An 18,277-nucleotide genomic window follows, 5' to 3' on the forward strand; every position below is an offset into this window, starting at 1 on the left:
GAATATACTCTGATATTAATATAGTCACACTTGCTCTCCTTTCATTAATATTTGCATATGTATTTTCCCATCCTTTTATTTTTAATTTGACTATACAGTCATATTTGAAGTGAATTTCTTGTAGACTACATATATTTGGGTTATGTTTTAAAACATATAAAACATATAAAAATATTCTGTCAATCTCTTTTAATTGATGTACTTAGGCCTTTTACCCCTAATATACTTACTGATACATATGGGCCTAAATCTGCCATTTTATTTGTTGTTTATATTTGTTCACTGTTTTTCACTTGTCTGTTTTCTTTTTCCTGCCTTAGAATTCCATATTGATTCCATAGTGTTTCTGAGTGTATCTCTTTGTGTAGGTTTTTTTTAAATTGTTTACTATAGGTGTTACATTATATATATATAGCTTATCACAGTTAATTGATATATATAAAACTTATCATTTTACCAGTTTGAATGAAATATAGCAACTTCCTTTTACATAGCTTAGCCTTCCTCTTTTGATAATATAATTGTTTTAAACATTTCCTCTACATACATTTGGAACCTCAGTTGGCAGTATCATAATTTTTGCATCAACCATTAAATATAACTTAGATGACCCAAGGGGAGAAGGAAAGTATATTATATTTACTCATTTTATTTTTACCTGCTTCTTTATTTTTGACATTACAAGGCTCCTTTAGGAAAATTATTTCCTTTGTTTGTCTGTTTGTTTACAATTTTCTAATTTGCTCTTTTCCTTTCTCTAGGCTGGGTAAGCAAGTAATAATAACCATCATAATAATGCTATTATTTATTATATGTTTTATGTGTGCTATACAGTGTTAGGGACTTTTACATCTGATCTCTAACTTTGGGGATTTTTATGCAAATATACTTATTTTACAAATGAGGAAACTGAAGCTCCAGGAGTATCAATAACTTGTTTAAGAGAACCACACAATTAAAGTAAGAATTGACGCCCTGAGTGAAACTTGGGGCTCTATCCATAAAAAGTTTGCATAATTTTCATAACAAAGAACTTGCAACATATATTTTGACTACTTAGTAGTATTTTAATTTTTCCTTCTTGCTGGGTGCAGACAGGTGGGTTTGTTACCCTTTGATGAAGGCACTCAGATGAGGTACTCTTTGCCTAAATTCATTACTCTAAATGCATGTGTCAGCATGTATTTTTCTTCATGTTCAGAGAACTTTCTTTAGATGTTCTTTTAGAGTAGGTCTGCTAGAGATACATTTTCTTAGTTTTCTTTCATCTGAGAATGTCTTAATTTCTCCTTCATTTCTAAAGGATATTTTTGCTGGATTCACAGTTCTTTTGTTTTAGCATCTGAGCAAGTATTGTGCCATTTCTTTCTGGCCTCATGGTTTCTGATGAGAAATCCATTGTCACTCCTTATTGCTTTCCCCTGTAGATAAGGCATAAATTTTCTGCCTGGTCTTGAGATTTTTCTTTATCTTTAATTTTCAGAAATTTAATTATGATGTATCTTGGCAGCTTGGATTTCTTTAGGTTTATTCTATTTGGAGTTCACCAAGCATCACTTTTCTATGTCTCTTGCCATTTTAGGGAAGATTTTATCTGTTAGCTGTTCTTTCTTTTCTTTTCTTTTTTTTTTGCTTTTTAGGGCCATGCCTGTGGCATATGGAGGTTCCTAGGTTAGGGGCTGAATTGGAGCTACAGCTGCCAGCCTAAGCCGCAGCCACAGCAACACAGGATCCAAGCTGCCTCTGTGACTTACACCACACTTCACAGCAATGCCAGATCCTTAACCCACTGAGTGAGGCCAGGGATCAAACCCTTAACCTTATGGTTCCTAGTCAAATTCATTTCTTCTGTGCCACAATGGGAACTCCCAGCTGTTATTTCTTTAAGTACTTTTTAAAGCCCACTGGACTAAGATCTGGCAGACTCCAGAACTCTTGCTCTTTCTTTATGTTTCTTCCTGTTTTACCTCTCCTACTTACCTGGAAGCTGATTTATGAGGTCAGGCACTAACCTCAGGGTGAAATATACATCTCTGCCTTCTGAATCTGGAGATATCTGTGGAACAGCAAGCTGGGTTGCATGTAGAATGGGGTCCAGGGCTTTGAGTGATGGTGAGGTATTTCTGAGGTTCCTCAGGAAAGACCTTTAGCATCTCTACCTCAATCCTTGTACCCTGGGCTGAGCCCACAAATGCCTTGTTAGGAATCCAGATACCAAATAATATTTACCCTAAATGGAACCACTCCTGGGTGTGGCTTCTTGGGCAAAGATAGAAACACACATCATTTCTTTATTTTTCCTTTTCCTCCACTTATTTTAAGCCTAGGGTAGTGAGAGACCCTTATCTCAGAGGTACTTGTTTTGGGGAAGAAAGAGCTTCAAGGGTCCTAGAAATGGCAGAATTCCCTTGGTGCTTCTGGGTCATTTATAGCTAATCAGTGGTGCCCTTCTTCTGCTTAAAATCACACTGTGGCCCCCCTCCCTAGATAGGGTCATTGCAATTTTTGGACACAGATTTTGTAAGTAAAAGCTTTTGAATGATATATTCATGCTTACTCATAAATTATGTAATCTACTACAGAGATCATGCATAATATTTTATAACCATGTCCAGTAAATATTAATTTAAAGAAGAAAGAATGAAATAAATCTTATTTAGATGGATTTATAATTATGGGAGTTTTATAATATTCCTAGTTTTACTTCAAGGCACATATCATGATTAATGTAATGAATAAAAACTTGCGCCACGACGGGAACTCCAGTAGTCATTTCTTTAAACATTTATTGACCTCAATTTTGTGGTTTTCCATTTGTGTTTTGGAGCAAAACTCTGCTTCATTTTTTGTATCCCTGGACTGCAATTATTTTCGTATTCTCCTGGGGAACTCCAGAGTCGGGGCAGCCATTGCCCAGATTTGATGTTTGAGGAGAGAAATAGCTGAGCCTGGTTAGATGACTAATAGTGAAATATGCCCCAGAGAATATTTTATAATGACCTACTGTATTTGATTATGAAATATTATCATCCCTTAGCGACTCTCTGGAATATACACCATGGCAGATTCAGGGATCAATATGAATGAGGTTGAGGAATGAATTCATCTACAGCATTTGAAAGACTTCTCAGTGACGGGCCCAATCACTGCTGGTGCTTCATAGTCACCTCATCCTCTCATGGTTGCCTCCTCCCTCCCTCCCCATGAAACTCCAAACACCCCTCCCTTTTTTTTTTTTTTTTTTTGCTTTTTCTAGGGCCGCTCCTGCGGCATATGGAGGTTCCCAGGCTAGGGTCTAATTGGAGCTGTAGCCACAGCAACGCCAGATCCGAGCTCCCTCTGCAACCTACACCACAGCTCACAGCAACACTGGATCCTTAACCCACTGAGCAAGGCCAGGGATCGAACCCGCAATCTCATGGTTCCTAGTCGGATTCGTTAACCACTGAGCCACGACGGGAACTCTGAAACTCTAAACGCTTTGAATGAAGAGTTTGTTTAAATACAAATATATTATCCTGCTTTATATCCCCTTGTCTTTGCACTTTCTGTTCCCATTTTCCTTTCCTCCCTCCTTTAAATTTCTTTTTTAAGGTACAATTTGTATACAGTAAAATGCATAGCACTTAAGCAAGAACCGAGTAGAAAATGCATTTACCCAGGGAGTTCCCATCGTGGCGCAGTGGTTAACGAATCCGACTAGGAACCATGAGGTTGCGGGTTCGGTCCCTGCCCTTCCTCAGTGGGTTAACGATCTGGCGTTGCCGTGAGCTGTGGTGTAGGTTGCAGACGCGGCTCGGATCCCGCGTTGCTGTGTCTCTGGCATAGGCCGGTGGCTACAGCTCCGATTCGACCCCTAGCCTGGGAACCTCCATATGCCGTGGGAGCGGCCCAAAGAAATAGCAAAAAAAAAAAAGACAAAAAAAAAAAAAAAAAAAGAAAATGCATTTACCCATGTAATTGCTATCCAAATCAAGATATAGAACATTCCCATCACCCCAGAAACTTCCCTCTTGCCTCTTTCCAGTCAACCCCATCCTACCATCAGCAGAACAACAACAGTTATGGCTTTTACCACCATAGATTAGATTGTTACATACTCTTGTGTCCGGTTTCTTTCATTTGGTATAATGTTTTTGAGATTTTCTTTTTGCTCATCTCCTTCCTCTTCTCCTTCTTCTTCTTATCCTTCTCCTTCTCCTCCTTCTTCTCCTTCTTCCATCTTTAGTATTATTGTATTTATTTCCAATGTTATTTTTGCACTTTTAATACAGCTTAATTGAGATATAATTTACATACCATAAAATTCAATAGCTTTGGGTAATTAAAATCTCAGGGTTATACAACAACTACCATTATCCAATTTTAGGACATTTTATATTTGAAAAAAAAAATCATGTACCCATTAGCAGTTTCTCCCCATTTCTTCCTAGTCCCACTAGCCCTAGACAAATTCTAATCTGTTTTCTGCCTCTAGAGATTTGTCTATTCTGGACATTTCATCTAAATGGAATCATTTAGATGAACAAATTTTCATTTTAGATGAAAAATATTTGTGATCTTTTATGACTGGCTTCTTTTACTTAGATAATATTGTTTGCAGGATTCATCCATGTTGCAGCATGTATCAGAGTTTGGGATTAGAAGATATGAATTACTATATATAAAATAGATGAACAACAAGGTCCTACTGTATAACACAGGGAACTGTATATAATATCTTGTAATAAACTATAATGGAAAATAATACAAAGGTAAAATAAAAATGGGGAAATGATCTAAATAAACTTTCCTCTAAAAGAATATATGAATGGCCAATAAGCACATTAGTAGGGAAATGCCAATCAAAACTACAATGAAATATCATTTCATACACACTAGGGTAGCTATAATCAAAACAAGCAAGAGTTGTACACATTGGCAAGGATTCCCTTAGGTGTGTGTCTAAGTGAAATGAAAATTTTCTTCCATGCAAAAACTAGTACACAAATATTACTAGTAGCATGATAGCCCCAAAGTGGAAACAATTCAAATGTCCAGAGGATAATAGGTTACGAAAGTGTGGTAGACAAATACAATGGAATAAAAATAAATGAAGTATTATATGTGCACATTCTTTTTATTGCTAGTCATTGTATGACTATAATATGCTATGTTTATACATTCCCCATTCTGTTGATGGATATTTGGGCTGTTTCAACTTTTGTGTATTATGAATAAAGCTGCTATGAACATTTTTGTACATGTCAAGGCTTCTTGCATCATGTCTTTTAGATATTTATGTGAACATTGAATTATTGGCTACAGGTGGACCAACATAGAAACTTCCAAACAATTTTCCAAAGTGATTGCACCACTTTATACCCCTTATGAGCAAAGTAGGAACATTCCAGTTTTTCTATATCCTTGTCAACCCTTGGCATCGCCAATCTTTGAAAATTTCCCCAAACAATGTGAAATAATATTGTAGTGTTACTTTGCCTTTCCTTGATAACTAATGATTTTAGGCGTGTTTTCACATGCTTATTTGTTATTCATATCTCTTCTTTTGTGATGTGTCTTTTCAAACTTTTGCCCATTTTATTTAAATTATTGATTTGTGGGGATTCTTTACATATCTATATATAAATTTGTTGTTAGATATATTATTTAAAATGTTTTTCTCAATTGTGTTTGCCTTTTCCTTTTCTTCATTGAGTCTTTTGATAAGTAAACTTTAAAAAAATTTGATAAAGTCTGATTTTATCATTTAAGTTTAGTGTGTTTTATGTACTTCAAAGTATTCCCATGCCTATTCTGAGGCCCTGTATTGCTTCTGGAAGCTTTCAACTGTTGGTTTTACATTTAAGTCTATGATCAATCTCAACTTAATTTTTTTTTAAATGGTGTGAGGTAAGTCAAGATTAATTTTTGTGTGTGTGGGTATCCAGTGTTTAACCACTTTGTTGAAAAAACTTTCCTTTCCCTTTAATAATACAGGCTTTGCAGAAAATCAACTGATGATACAAGTCTGTCAGATACATATCTCTGGACTCTATTCTATTGCTTGATATATTTGTCCATCCTAATACTTATTTCACACAGTCTTAATTTTTGTAACATTATAATAAGCTTTGCAATTAGATGGTGTAAGCCCCCAAACTTTGTTCCTTTTTTCAAGATTGTCTTAGCTTATTCAAGATCATTTGGAATTTCTATACAGATTCAGTTTGTAAATTTCTGTTAAAATCCTGGTAGGGTTTAGGTTGGAATTGCTTTGGCTCTATAAATTGATTTTGGAAGAATAGACATTTTAACCACTTTGAGCCTTCTTAGCTGTGAACATGGTATATCTCTTCATTTATTTAAAATATTTTATTTCACAAAAAAAAGCTTTTCACTTTCAATGTATTGGTCTTGCATGTTTCATTAGATTTATTGCTAGTATTTTATATTTTTGCTGTCAAGTAGTATTGTTTTAAAATGTCATGTTTTTTATTTTTTATTTGGCCATGCCTGGGGCATATGGAAATTCCTGGGCCGGGGATCGACCCTGCACCAGGTATCGACTTGAATTGCAGCAGTGACAACACCAGATCCTTAATCCTCTGTGCCGCAAGGGAACTCCAATATTGTGTCTTTTTACAAGCAAACATTATTTCCCCATTGTTTGTTGCCAAAGGAGGACATATAACTGATGTTTTAATATGCTAACCTTGTCTCTTATAACTTTACTATATTCACTTATTAGTTCTGGTAACTTCTAGGTTCCTTTGAGTTTTCTTTGTACACAATCATGTTGTCTGAAAAGAAAGGCATTTGACATTTTTTATGACTTTATTCCTTTTCCTTTTCTATTGCACTATCCAGAACCTCCAGTACAATGTTAAACATAAAAGATGAGAGCAGACATTCTTGCTTCTTCATAATCTTAAGAGGAAATAATTCAGTTTTTCACCATTGTTTGATGTTAGATTAAAAAAATCTATTCTTATCATATTGAAAAATTTCCCATCTACTCCTGGCTAGTTGAGAGTTGTTTTCCTTTTTTCTTTTATTTTTAACAGATGAACAATTAATGAATTTTGTCAAATGCTTTCCCTACATCTGCTGAGATAATGTTTCTCATTTATTCTTTCAATGTGGTGAATTACAGTGATTAATTTTCAAATATATTAAAAAATTTTTACTATAGTTTATCTACAATGTTCTGTCAATTTCCACTGTACAGCAAAGTGACCCAGTCATAGATCTATACACATTCTTTTTCATGTTTTCCTCCATCATGTTCCATCACAAGTGATTAGATGTAGCTCCCTGTGCTGTACAGCAGGATCTCATTGCTTATCCTTTACAAAAGCAATACCAAACCAAATTTTCATTCTCAAAATAAACCCCTCACACCATCATAGTGTATTAGCTTTTTAATATATGACTGGATTGTATTTGTTATTATTCTTTTTTTTTCTTTTCCCATTTTTTTTATTACTCAAATGAATTTATCACATCTGTAGTTGTATAATGATCATAACAATCTGATTTCACAGGATTTCCATCCCACAGCCCAGGCACATCCACCCACCCCCCAAACTGTCTCCTCCAGAGACCATAAATTTTTCAATGTCTGTGAGTCAGCATCTGTTCTGCAAAGAAGTTCCGTCTGTCCTTTTTTCAGATTCCACATGTCAGTGAAAGCATTTGATGTTGGTGTCTCATTGTATGGCTGACTTCACTTAGCATGATAGTTTCTAGGTCCATCCATGTTGCAAAATATGGATGCTGGTATTTCGTTCTTTTTAATGGCTGAGTAATATTCCATTGTGTATATGTACCACATCTTCTGGATCCACTCCTCTGTCTATGGACATTTAGGTTGTTTCCATGTTTGGGCTATTGTAAGTAGTGCTGCAATGAACATTGGAGTACATGTGTCTTTGCAAGTCATGGTTTTCTCTGGATAGATGCCCAGGAGTGGGATTGCTGGGTCAAATGGTAGTTCTATGTTTAGTTTTCTGAGGAATCTCCATACTGCTTTCCACAGTGGTTGCACCAATTTACAATCCCACCAACAGTGTACTAGGGTTCCTTTTTCTCCACACCCTCTCCAGGACTTATTGTTTGTAGACTTTTGGATGATGGCCATTCTGGCTGGTGTAAGGTGATACCTCAGAGTGGTTTTGATTTGCATTTCTCTAATAATGAGTGACGCTGAACATCTTTTCATGTGTTTCTCGGCCATCTGTATGTCTTCTTTGGAGAACTGTCTGTTTAGATCTTCTGCCCATTTTTGGATGGGCTTGTTTGTTTTTTGGTATGGAGCTGCAGAAGTTGTTTATAAATTTTGGAGATTAATCCCTTGTCAGCTGATTCACTTGCAAAGATTTTCTCCCATTCTGTGGATTGTCTTTTTGTGTTGTTTAGTGTTTCCTTTGTTGTGCAGAAACTTTGAAGTTTGATTAGATTCCATTTGTTTATTTTTCTTTTTATTGTCAATACTCTGAGAGGTGAATCTGAGAATATGTTGCTGTCATTTATGTCAGAGAGTGTTTGGCCTATGTTTTCTTCTAGGAGTTTGATAGTGTCTGGTCTTATATCTAGGTCTTTAATCCATTTTGAGTTTGTTTTTGTGTATGGTGTTAGGGAGTGTTCTAATTTCATTCTTTTCCATGTGGCTGTCCAGTTTTCCCAGCACCACTTATTGAACAAGCTGTCCTTTCTCCATTGCATATTCTTGCCTCCTTTGTCATAGATGAGTTGGCTGTAGGTGTGTGGGTTGGGTAGAGTAATCTTGGTTGGAGGTTTTTTCCTTTCATCACATTGAGTATATCATGCCACTCCTTTCTGGCCTGCAGAGTTTCTGTTGAAAAATCTGCCGATAGCCTTATTGGAGTTCCCTTGTATGTTATTTGTTTCTTTTCCCTAGCTGCTTTCAAGATTTTCTCTTTGTCTTTAATTTTGGTCAGTTTGATTAGTATGTGTCTCAGGGTGTTCCTCTTTGGGTTTATTTTATATGGTACTCGTTGTGCTTCCTGGATTTGAGTGAGTGATTCCTTCCCCATATTAGGGAAGTTTTTGGCTATTATCTCTTGGAATATTTTTTTCTGTCTCCTCTCTCTCTTCTCCTTCTGGCACCCCTATAATATGGATGCCGGTGCGTTTCACGTTGTCCCAGAGTTCTCTGAGACTCTCTTCATTTGTTTTCAGTCTTTTTTCTCTTTTCTGTTCTGCATCCGTGATTTCCACTAATCTGTCCTCCACCTCACTTATTCTTTCTTCTGCCTCCTGTATTCTGCTGTTAGCTGCTTCTAGTGAATTTTTTATTTCAGTGATTGTATTTTGCATCTCTTCTTGTTTAAGTTTTATATCTTGTATCTCTTTGGTCAGTGTTTCCTGTAAGTCATTCATCTTTGCCTCCAGTTTATTTCCAATGTCTTGCATCATCTTCAGCATCAACAGTCTAAAGTCTTTTTCCTGGAGGCTGAGAATTTCCTCATGGCTTAGCTGTTTTTCTGGGGTTTTTCCTTTCTCCCTCATCTGAGTTATAGTCCTCTGTCTATTCATTTTTATAGGTTTTTGGTGTGGTGATCTTTTTACAGAGAGTAGAATTGTAGCCTCTCTTACTTCTGATGTCTGCCCCCCTGTGGCTGAAGTCAGTATGGGGGGCTTGCTGTAGGCTTCCTGATGGGAGGGGCTGATGCCTGCCCCCTGGTAGGAGGAGCCGATTCTAATCCCTCTGTTGGGTGGGGCTTAGTCTCTGGATGGGATTAGAGGCAGCTGTGTGCCTGAGGGATCTTTAGGTAGCCTGTTTACTGAGGGGTGGGGTGTGATCCCTCCTGGGTTGTTTGCCCTGGGGCTTCTCAGCAGCTGGCTGATGGGTGGGGCCAGATTTTCCCAAAATGGCCACCTTCAGAGAAAGGCAGCTGCTGAATATTCCCGAGAGCTTTGCTTTCAATGTCCTTCCCTCACAACAAGCCACATTCACCTCTGTTTTCCCAGGATGTCCTCCAAGAACTTCGGTCAGGTTTGACCCAGATTCCCATGGAGACTTTGCTTTGCCCTGAGACCCAGTGCACGTGAAAGTCTGTGTGTGCCTTTTAAGAATGGGGTCTCCGTTTACCCCGGTCCTGTGGATCTCTTGTGCACAAGCCCCACTGGCCTTCAATGCCAGATGCTCTGGGGCTCTTTTTCCCAATGCCAGATCCCCACACATGAGAGTTTGATGTGTGGCTCAGAACTCTCACTCCTGTAGGTGAGTCTCTGTGAACCAGTTAGTTTCCAGTCTGTGGAGCTTCCCACCCAGGAGGTATGGGGTTGTTTATATCACGAAATCGCCCCTCCTACCTGTTGATGTGGCCTCCTCTTTTTCTTCTGGAGTAGGGTATCTTTTTTAAGGTTTCTGGTCCATTTTGGTGAAGAGTGCTCAGTCTTTAGTTGTGAATTTTGTTGTTTTTAGGAAAGAAGTTGAGCTCCAGTCCTTCTATTCTGCCATATTAATCCCGTCTACTTGTATTTGTTATTATTCTTAAAAATTTTAATTTATATTCATGAGAAATACTGATTTTTTGTTGTTGTTGCATCTGCAGCATGCAGAAGTTCCCAGGCTAGGAATTAAATCTGAGCCATAGCAGTGACAACACCAGATCCTTAACCACTAGGCCACCAGGGAACTCTGAGATATATTGACTTTAAAGTTTATTTTATTGTAATGTCCTTGTCAGTTTTCGGTAGTAAGGTTTTTCTGGTTTCACAAAATGAGTTACTAAAGTGTTCCTTTTAAAACTATTCACTGGATGAATTTGTGTAAGATTGATATTATTTCTTCCTCATATATTCAGAAGGATTTACTGGCAAAATTATCTGGGCCAGGGATATTTGTGGCATGGTTTTTAATTGTAAATTCAGTCCCTCTAGTAGCTATAGAGCAATTCAAATATCCTACTTCTGGAATTTCTGCTCTGGTGCAGTGGGTTAAGTATCCAACTGCAGTGGCTCAGGTTGCTGCAGAGACTCGGTTTCAATCCTTGACCTCAGGCAGTGGGTTAAAGGACTGGGGTTGCTGCAGCTGTGGCTCAGATTCAATCTCTGGCCCAGGAACTTCCATATGCCATTGGTGAGGCCATAATATTTAAGAAAACCCCATTTCCTCTTCTGTCAGTTTCAAAAAATTTTAAATATTATTTACCTCTCAGATTTATTGGCAGAGAGTTGTTAATAATATACAACTTATTCACGTTTTAATGTTTGCAGGATCTGTAATGATAGCCTCTTTTTTATGACTGATATTGGTAATTTGTGTGATTTTTTCTTTTTTCTTGGTCAGTCTGTTGTTGAGATACTTACCTTACTAATCTTTTAAAGGAACCTATTTTTAGGTTTATAGATTTTCTCTATTGTTTATCTTCTACATACTTTATTGATTTACTCTCTTATCTTTATCATTTACTTACTTTATTGATTCATGCTCTTATCTTTATCACTTACTACCTCTACTTTAAGCTTAATTTGATTTTTTAAAAAAGTGGGAGCTTAGAGTTACTTTTATTATTATTAATTATTATTATTATTATTATTTGGGTGCATGAAAATTCCCAGGTCAGGGATTGAACCAGGGCCAAAGCAGTGACCCAAGCTACTACAGTGACAATGCTGGATTCTAAACCCACTGTGCCACAAGGTAATTCCTTAGATGTTACTTTTAAACCTTTCTTGTTTTTCCATGTATTCAATTAAAGGCGTAGATTTCCATCTAAGCACTGCTTTAATGGGAATCTCATAATTTTTATATATTGTGCTTTCATTATAATAAAATTCAAAACTATTTGTCTTGGGATTTCTGTTTCTGACTCACGGGTTTTTTTTTTTTGGTTTTGTTTTGTTTTTAAGAAATATGTTATTTAATTTTCACAGATTTGTAGATTTTTCTAATTATCTTTTGTATTAATTGCCATTTTAATTCAGTCACAGAGATCATGGTAGTGATTTCAATCATTTGGAATTTATTGACTTGATTTATGACTCATCATATGGATCTATTTTACTGAATACTCATGTAAATGGCAAAAACATGCATTTTGCAGTTGTTGGTGTAGTGTTTTCTTGAATCTGTCCATATTTGAGGCATTTTTAAGTTATTAGGTAATACATATCTAGGATTTTTATGCATTATTGATGAATCAAACCTTTATCATTATGTGTCCTTCTCTGTCTCTGATAATTCTCCTTGCCCTCAAATCTGCTTTGTCTGGGATTAACATAGATGCATCAACTTTCTTATGATTAGTAGTTACATGATTTAGTTTCCATACTTTTACTTTCAATATTTCTTTGTTCTTATATTTGTAGTGTATCTCTTGGAGTTCCCACTGTGGTTCAGTAGGTTAATGATCTGGCTTGTCTCTGGAGGTGCTGGTTCAATGCCTGGCCAGGCACAGTGCGTTAAGGATCCAGTTTTGCTGCAGCTGTAGCATAGGTCACAGCTCTAGCTTGGATTCAGTCCTTGGCCTGGGAATTTCCATAGTCTGTGAGGACAGCTGAAGGAGAAAAAAGTGTATCTTTTGTAGACAGCTTTGAAAAAACCTCCAATCTGACAATTTCTGCCTTTTAATTAAAACATTTAGTCCATTTACAGTCAAAGTATTTACTTTGGGCTTAAGTTGGACATTTTACTCTTGGTTTTCTATTTGTGGCATCTATTATTTCCTTTATTTTTTCTTTCATGCCTTTTTTCCAATTAATTAAATATTTTTAAGGTTTTATGTGAGTTCTCTGATGGCCTAGTGGTTAAAGATTTTGCATTGTCACTGCTGTGGCTTGGGTTCAATCCCTGACCTGGGGGCATGGCCAAAAAAAAAAAAAAAAGAATAGTCATTTACGATAAAAGAACGAATGACAGGTAACAGAAATGAAAAATCTATTACTGATTGATGGGAGCAATAGCAAGCTGAACATAAAAGAGACTTGGTAAGCTGTAAGGCAAAGCTGAGGGATTCTACCAAAATATACTATGACAAAGTAAGAAAATGAAAAATATAAAGCTAAGATTCATGACATTTCAGGGAAACTGAAAGTCCTTGTGGGAAAAATTATGCCTCACATCATATCCTCAAAATATATTTTAAATAATCAAAATACAGTATAGGAAAATATTCTTGTAATATTGGGAAAAGAGAGAATTTCTTTACTTTTCTTTTTTTTTTGCCTTTTAGGGCCACACCCATGACATATGGAAGTTTCCAGGCTAGAAGTCTAGGAGTCTAACTGGAGCTATAGCTAACATCCTACACTGCAGCCACAGCAATGCGGGATCCAAGCAGCATCTGCGACCTACACCACAGCTCAGGGCAATACAGGATCCCTGACCCAGTGAAGCCAGGGATAGAACCTGAATCCTCATGGATACTAGTTGGATTCGTTTCTGCTCTGCCACAACAGGAACTCCCAGGATAGAATTTCTTAAGTAAGACATAAAAATTAAAATACATAACAAGATTTATGATTTTGACTCCATTAAAATAAAAAAGAAAACTTAGTATGAAAAAACCCACAAAATTTAAATTCAAAGGCATCCTGGAGAATATTTTTGCTTCATATATAACATACAGTTTATTACTAGTCAAAATACAAAGAACTCTTACAAATCAGTAAGAATGGCTCTATAGGAAATTAGCCTATGATAGAAACAGGAAATCAAAAGTCAGGGAAATTTGAAAGACCAAAAAATTTATGGAAGGACGCTTGTTTTCATTAGAAATCATGGACAAAAAGGTAAATGCACCCGTATGTTCATTGTAGCACCATTCACAATAGCTAAGACATGGAAACAACCTAAATGTCCACTGGTAGATGAATGGATTAAGATGATGTGGTATACATATACAATAGAATACTACTCAGCCATAGAAAAGAACAAAATAATGCCATTTGCAGCAATATGGATACAAATAGAGATTTCATACTAAGTGAGGTGTCAAAAAGAGAAAGATAAATACCATATAATTTCACTTATATGTGTAATCTAAAATATGACACAAATTAACCTATCTACAGAACAGAGATAGATTCACAGGCATAGAGAACATATATCCAGAAATATATCCAGTCTCTTGGGAGAGACCATGATGGAAGACAATATGCAAAAAAGAGTGTATATATATATATATATATATATATGTATATATATATATATATGTATGTATGACTGGGTCATGATGCTGTACAGCAGAAATTGATACAACATTATAAATCAACTACACTCTAATTAAAGTAAATAAAAAAGAAATCAGTAAGATAAAGTAATCAAAAGTAAGATAATCAAACAATATAGTCTTCCTTCAGCAAATGGGCAAAAATTTGAAGTTAGTATTCAAAATGTTGGTAATGCAGTTGGGGACATGAACACTCTCATTTATGAGTGGTGATATTTGTAGGACCACTTGGCTATGTCTATTAAAACTAAAAAAAGTGTGCATGTTATGATGGACCAATTTATCTTCTAGAGATTTCAATTGTGTGTGAGAAAGAAGAAGAAGAAAAGAAGGGAAGAGGTGAAGAGAGCTAGTCCTCTGAAAATGTCAGTTATGTAGGCAAAGCAGAGTAAGAAGCCAAACCGGATCTGGCATCAGTTTGCCCTAAACATGGCTTAAAGCCTTTCATTACTTCTGTCAATGCTCATGAAATGTCTAAGAGATAAAATCAACCAGCCCTGTGAAAACTTACTCTTCTCTATCTTCTCCTCATTGCCTCTATCACAATGGAATAGTTCTAAAAAGTATTTTAAATTTGTGGGGGAATAAACATATTCAAGTCTATCACTTTAGAATTTCAAGCCTATTTATTATAACTTCAGGGATGCTTGAATGGATCTAGGAGGAGCAGGAGTAGAAATTAAAGGAAGGGCAATAGAGAAGACTCAAGGTTCTTCTGGCTTCATCTTTCTGGCTTGTAATACTGCATAAAAACCTTCCCACCCTACCTCACTCACCTACTCAGTCCGTAGAGCAGCAAGACCATGACAAGAGCTCCCAGTTATGCCGCTGACATTTACTTCACCCATGACTTCAGGGTGACCAAATCAAGGATGATCTGGAGGCAGAAGAATTCTGGCCACCATGCAGTATCTCCTTGCCTTGATTTTTTTTTAGCTTCCTTTGAACTCTTTTAGGAGTCATTTGCCATCTGGAAGCATTGTGATATTGAACATGGACTCAGACACCCTGGGCTTGAATGCTAGCTCCTCTACTTCCTTGCTGGGAGACCTTGGATAATCTATCTAAACTCCCTGTGCTTTAGTTTCCTCATCTGTAAATAAGACAATATCAGTATGTACTCACATGTTTGTTGAGGATATGTGCTGTAATAACAGAAAATCCTGGTGGGTTTACAAATACAAATTCATTTATAATCCATATAAATTCCAATATAAGTCATCTCTGATACTATATTACAGTATAGTAGTGATGCTCTACTATAGTGAATTTGAGATACTATCCTGGAGTATAGTCTATTACAGATATCATCTCTGATATCTATATCAACTGGTCATAGTCAGCTCTGAAAGTAAGTCTTGGGCTTGAGTGTGGGCTTGAACTTCAAATACTTAAAGTCCCTGACTCAACAAATTCTCTGCTTGACATACATAGTATCCCCATACATAGATTGGCACCCACTATTCAAAATGCTTAGGATGTTATACAATTACGGATGTGATAAATTCATTTGAGTAATAAAAAAAAAGTAAAAAAAAACCTATGGGAATTAGCCAATATAAAAAAACAAAACAAAACAAAATGCTTAGGATGACATGTCAGCTTAGCCTTTAGGTACATGAAAATGCCTCTGATTCTTAATACAAATCTGTATGAGATAATTATCTGTACAAAGATTAAGCACAAAGATGCATTATTTCCCTGGAAATTCTTAATTGAACAATCTTAACTCTTGTACCCAATAGGGATGACAATGAAACTTTAAAAATACAGTGTTCAATTTTAGATGGTCCTGTCATTCAGTCAAGAATGGGCTTCATGGAAGTTCCTGTGTGGTGCAGCAGGTTAAGTGTCCCGCATTGCTGCAGCTGTGGCACAACTGTGGTACAGGGTCAAAACCTGGCCCAGGAACTTTCACAAGGCATGAGTCTGGCAAAAAAGGGCTTTACCGTCTTACATTTCTGGTCTATAATAATTGAAATAGCAAAAGTAATACCTACTTGAATTGTTCAAGGGTCAGATTGAGTGACAACCTTCCACTTCTGTAAAACCTAAAAACATGACTCAAACAAAGACACTGCTGAGAAGCATCATAGGCAGGCACTTTACTCTCAGAGCACCAGCTCTTGGACCCCTTTTTTACTTGGATTTTAAGGGTTGTTTCCTAGACCTATCATTAATGATGCAGAAATGTATAAGAATGATGTGTAAAGTAGCATACTAGTAGGTGGCCAAAACATCCACAGGCTGCAATATATCTCTGCTATTAGGTTTGCATGCTTGTAGTAAAATTTTTCTTTGGTTTAAGACTGAAAAACAAACAAAAAAACCTCTCCTCTTGTTTAAATGATTGGTATCAATAAATTTGTTTTCTATAAATCTGCAAGAGAAAAAGCAAGTCTGGGAGGAGGAAGGGAGCTGGTCAGCGCATGTCTTGCACCACATGGACTGCAAATGAAAGCTAGGTCTTAATGTAAGGGAGGATCCTTGGTACCACACTGCATCCCCCATGAGGTCATCTCTTTGATCTGAAGCCAGCCCTGCCAAGGATCTTGACCAAAGCCACTCGAACTTCTCGGTTCCTCAGGCTATAGATAAGGGGGTTGAGCATGGGAGTGATAAGACTGTAGAAGAGGGAGACTACATTGTCCTGCTGTGGGCTGTGGTAGGTGCTTGGTACCATGTACATGAACACGGCTGCCCCATAAAAGAGCCCGACCACGGTGATGTGTGAAGAGCAAGTGGTAAAGGCCTTGTGTTGAGCCTCAGTTATGTGCATGCGGAGAATGGCCCCCAACACATGGCTGTAGGAGGTAGCAATGAGAGACAGGGGCAGCAGCAAGATCAGCACTCCAGAGATGGACAGCGCTAACTCATAGGCAGAGGTGTCTGTACAAGAGAGCTTGAGCAGGGCAGGGAGCTCACAGAAGAAGTGGTCCACAGTGCGTGAGGCACAGTAGGGGAAGTGAAGGGTGATGGATGTCTGGATGGAGGCCACAAGCACACCTGACAACCAGGAGGTGCCCACCATGAGCAGGCATACCTGACGTCTCATGAGCATAGGATAATGCAGGGGGTGGCACACAGCCACATAGCGGTCATAAGACATGAGGGATAGTAAGACACCCTCAGAGACACCCATCAACATCAGGAAGAACATCTGAGCTGCACAACCTTCGAAGGAGATGAAATCCTCTCCCTGCAAGAAGTCAGCTGCCATCTTGGGGATGGTGACCAGTGGAAAGCCAACATCCAACAGGGAGAGTTGGCTGAGCAGGAAGTACATGGGTGTGTGGAGTCTAGAGTCTGTGTGGATCAGGAAGAGCAGGATTGCATTGCCCAGAAGGCCCATGGTGAATATGGTAGCCACAAGAGAGAATAGGACCAGATGTGGTCCTGAGTGGCTGAAAAGACTCATGAGAGTGAAGTAGGAGGTCATTGACTGATTCAATTCCCTCATCCTCTGGGAGGTATTGTTCATCTGCAGGAAGAACAGAGTATTTGGCAAGGAGTCTCAGTGGGGGGGCGGATTTCATCTTACATGACAGCAACAGTTGTTTGATCATGACTGCCTGGAGTTTCTTGAGAAGGATGATGAGCACATTCTAGTCTCAGTAGGAAAAAAAAATACCATGATGGATTCATTATGTCTGCTCGAGTCAGGAGATGGGCTGCAGCAAAACAATGTCTTTCTATTTCCATTTCTGTGTAAATGTCTTGCCTTCACATCTAGGAAAGTACTATCCTTCAATACTTTTAGTTAAATCCTCTGTCCCCAAACTAGAGAGTGCAAGACAGCATCAGTGGACTATTGGAACACACTCCTTCCAAGGTGCCTTGGGGTCAGAGCAGAGGTGGGATTCTGAAGAGATTGGAATATGAAGTAGGGAGACCAAGCCAAAGATGATAGAGGATAATGAGGCTGGATCACAAATTAAAACCAAAACCATGAGGAAAAGCTTACTTCTAAATTCTTGGATGAGAGAATGAAGGGGTCAAAGTCTGGGAAGAGTAGAAGCGGAATGATATTTAGGATATGAACTCAAGACATCTACACCATAAAGGGGCATATGAGAGACAGAGATGGGAATCAA

At 37.5% G+C, this 18,277-nt stretch overlaps 2 protein-coding genes across 3 annotated transcripts in view; one reads left to right on the forward strand and one right to left on the reverse strand.

The window, feature by feature from the left end:
- Positions 1-18,277, forward strand: part of LOC100513462 (olfactory receptor 10H1-like) — a 43,310-nt gene that overhangs the window by 1,407 nt on the left and 23,626 nt on the right. The gene's annotated exons all lie outside the window — the stretch shown is intronic.
- Positions 16,699-17,643, reverse strand: LOC100511184 (olfactory receptor 2Z1-like). Its single transcript, XM_003123467.3, has one exon. It carries the CDS (start codon positions 17,641-17,643, stop codon positions 16,699-16,701), a length of 945 nt encoding a protein of 314 aa, XP_003123515.3.

The sequence above is a fragment of the Sus scrofa genome, chromosome 2 (assembly GCF_054392235.1).
Source record: "Sus scrofa isolate SSC_HxYL_T2T_F1_AM1 chromosome 2, Sscrofa_HxYL_maternal_Yorkshire_Landrace_v2.0, whole genome shotgun sequence".
Classification (NCBI taxonomy): domain Eukaryota; kingdom Metazoa; phylum Chordata; class Mammalia; order Artiodactyla; family Suidae; genus Sus; species Sus scrofa.

What these genes read in the sequence shown, in the direction of transcription:
- LOC100511184 (XM_003123467.3), bottom strand. Translation starts at nt 17,643, where the DNA reads ATGAGGGAATTGAATCAGTCAATGACCTCCTACTTCACTCTCATGAGT.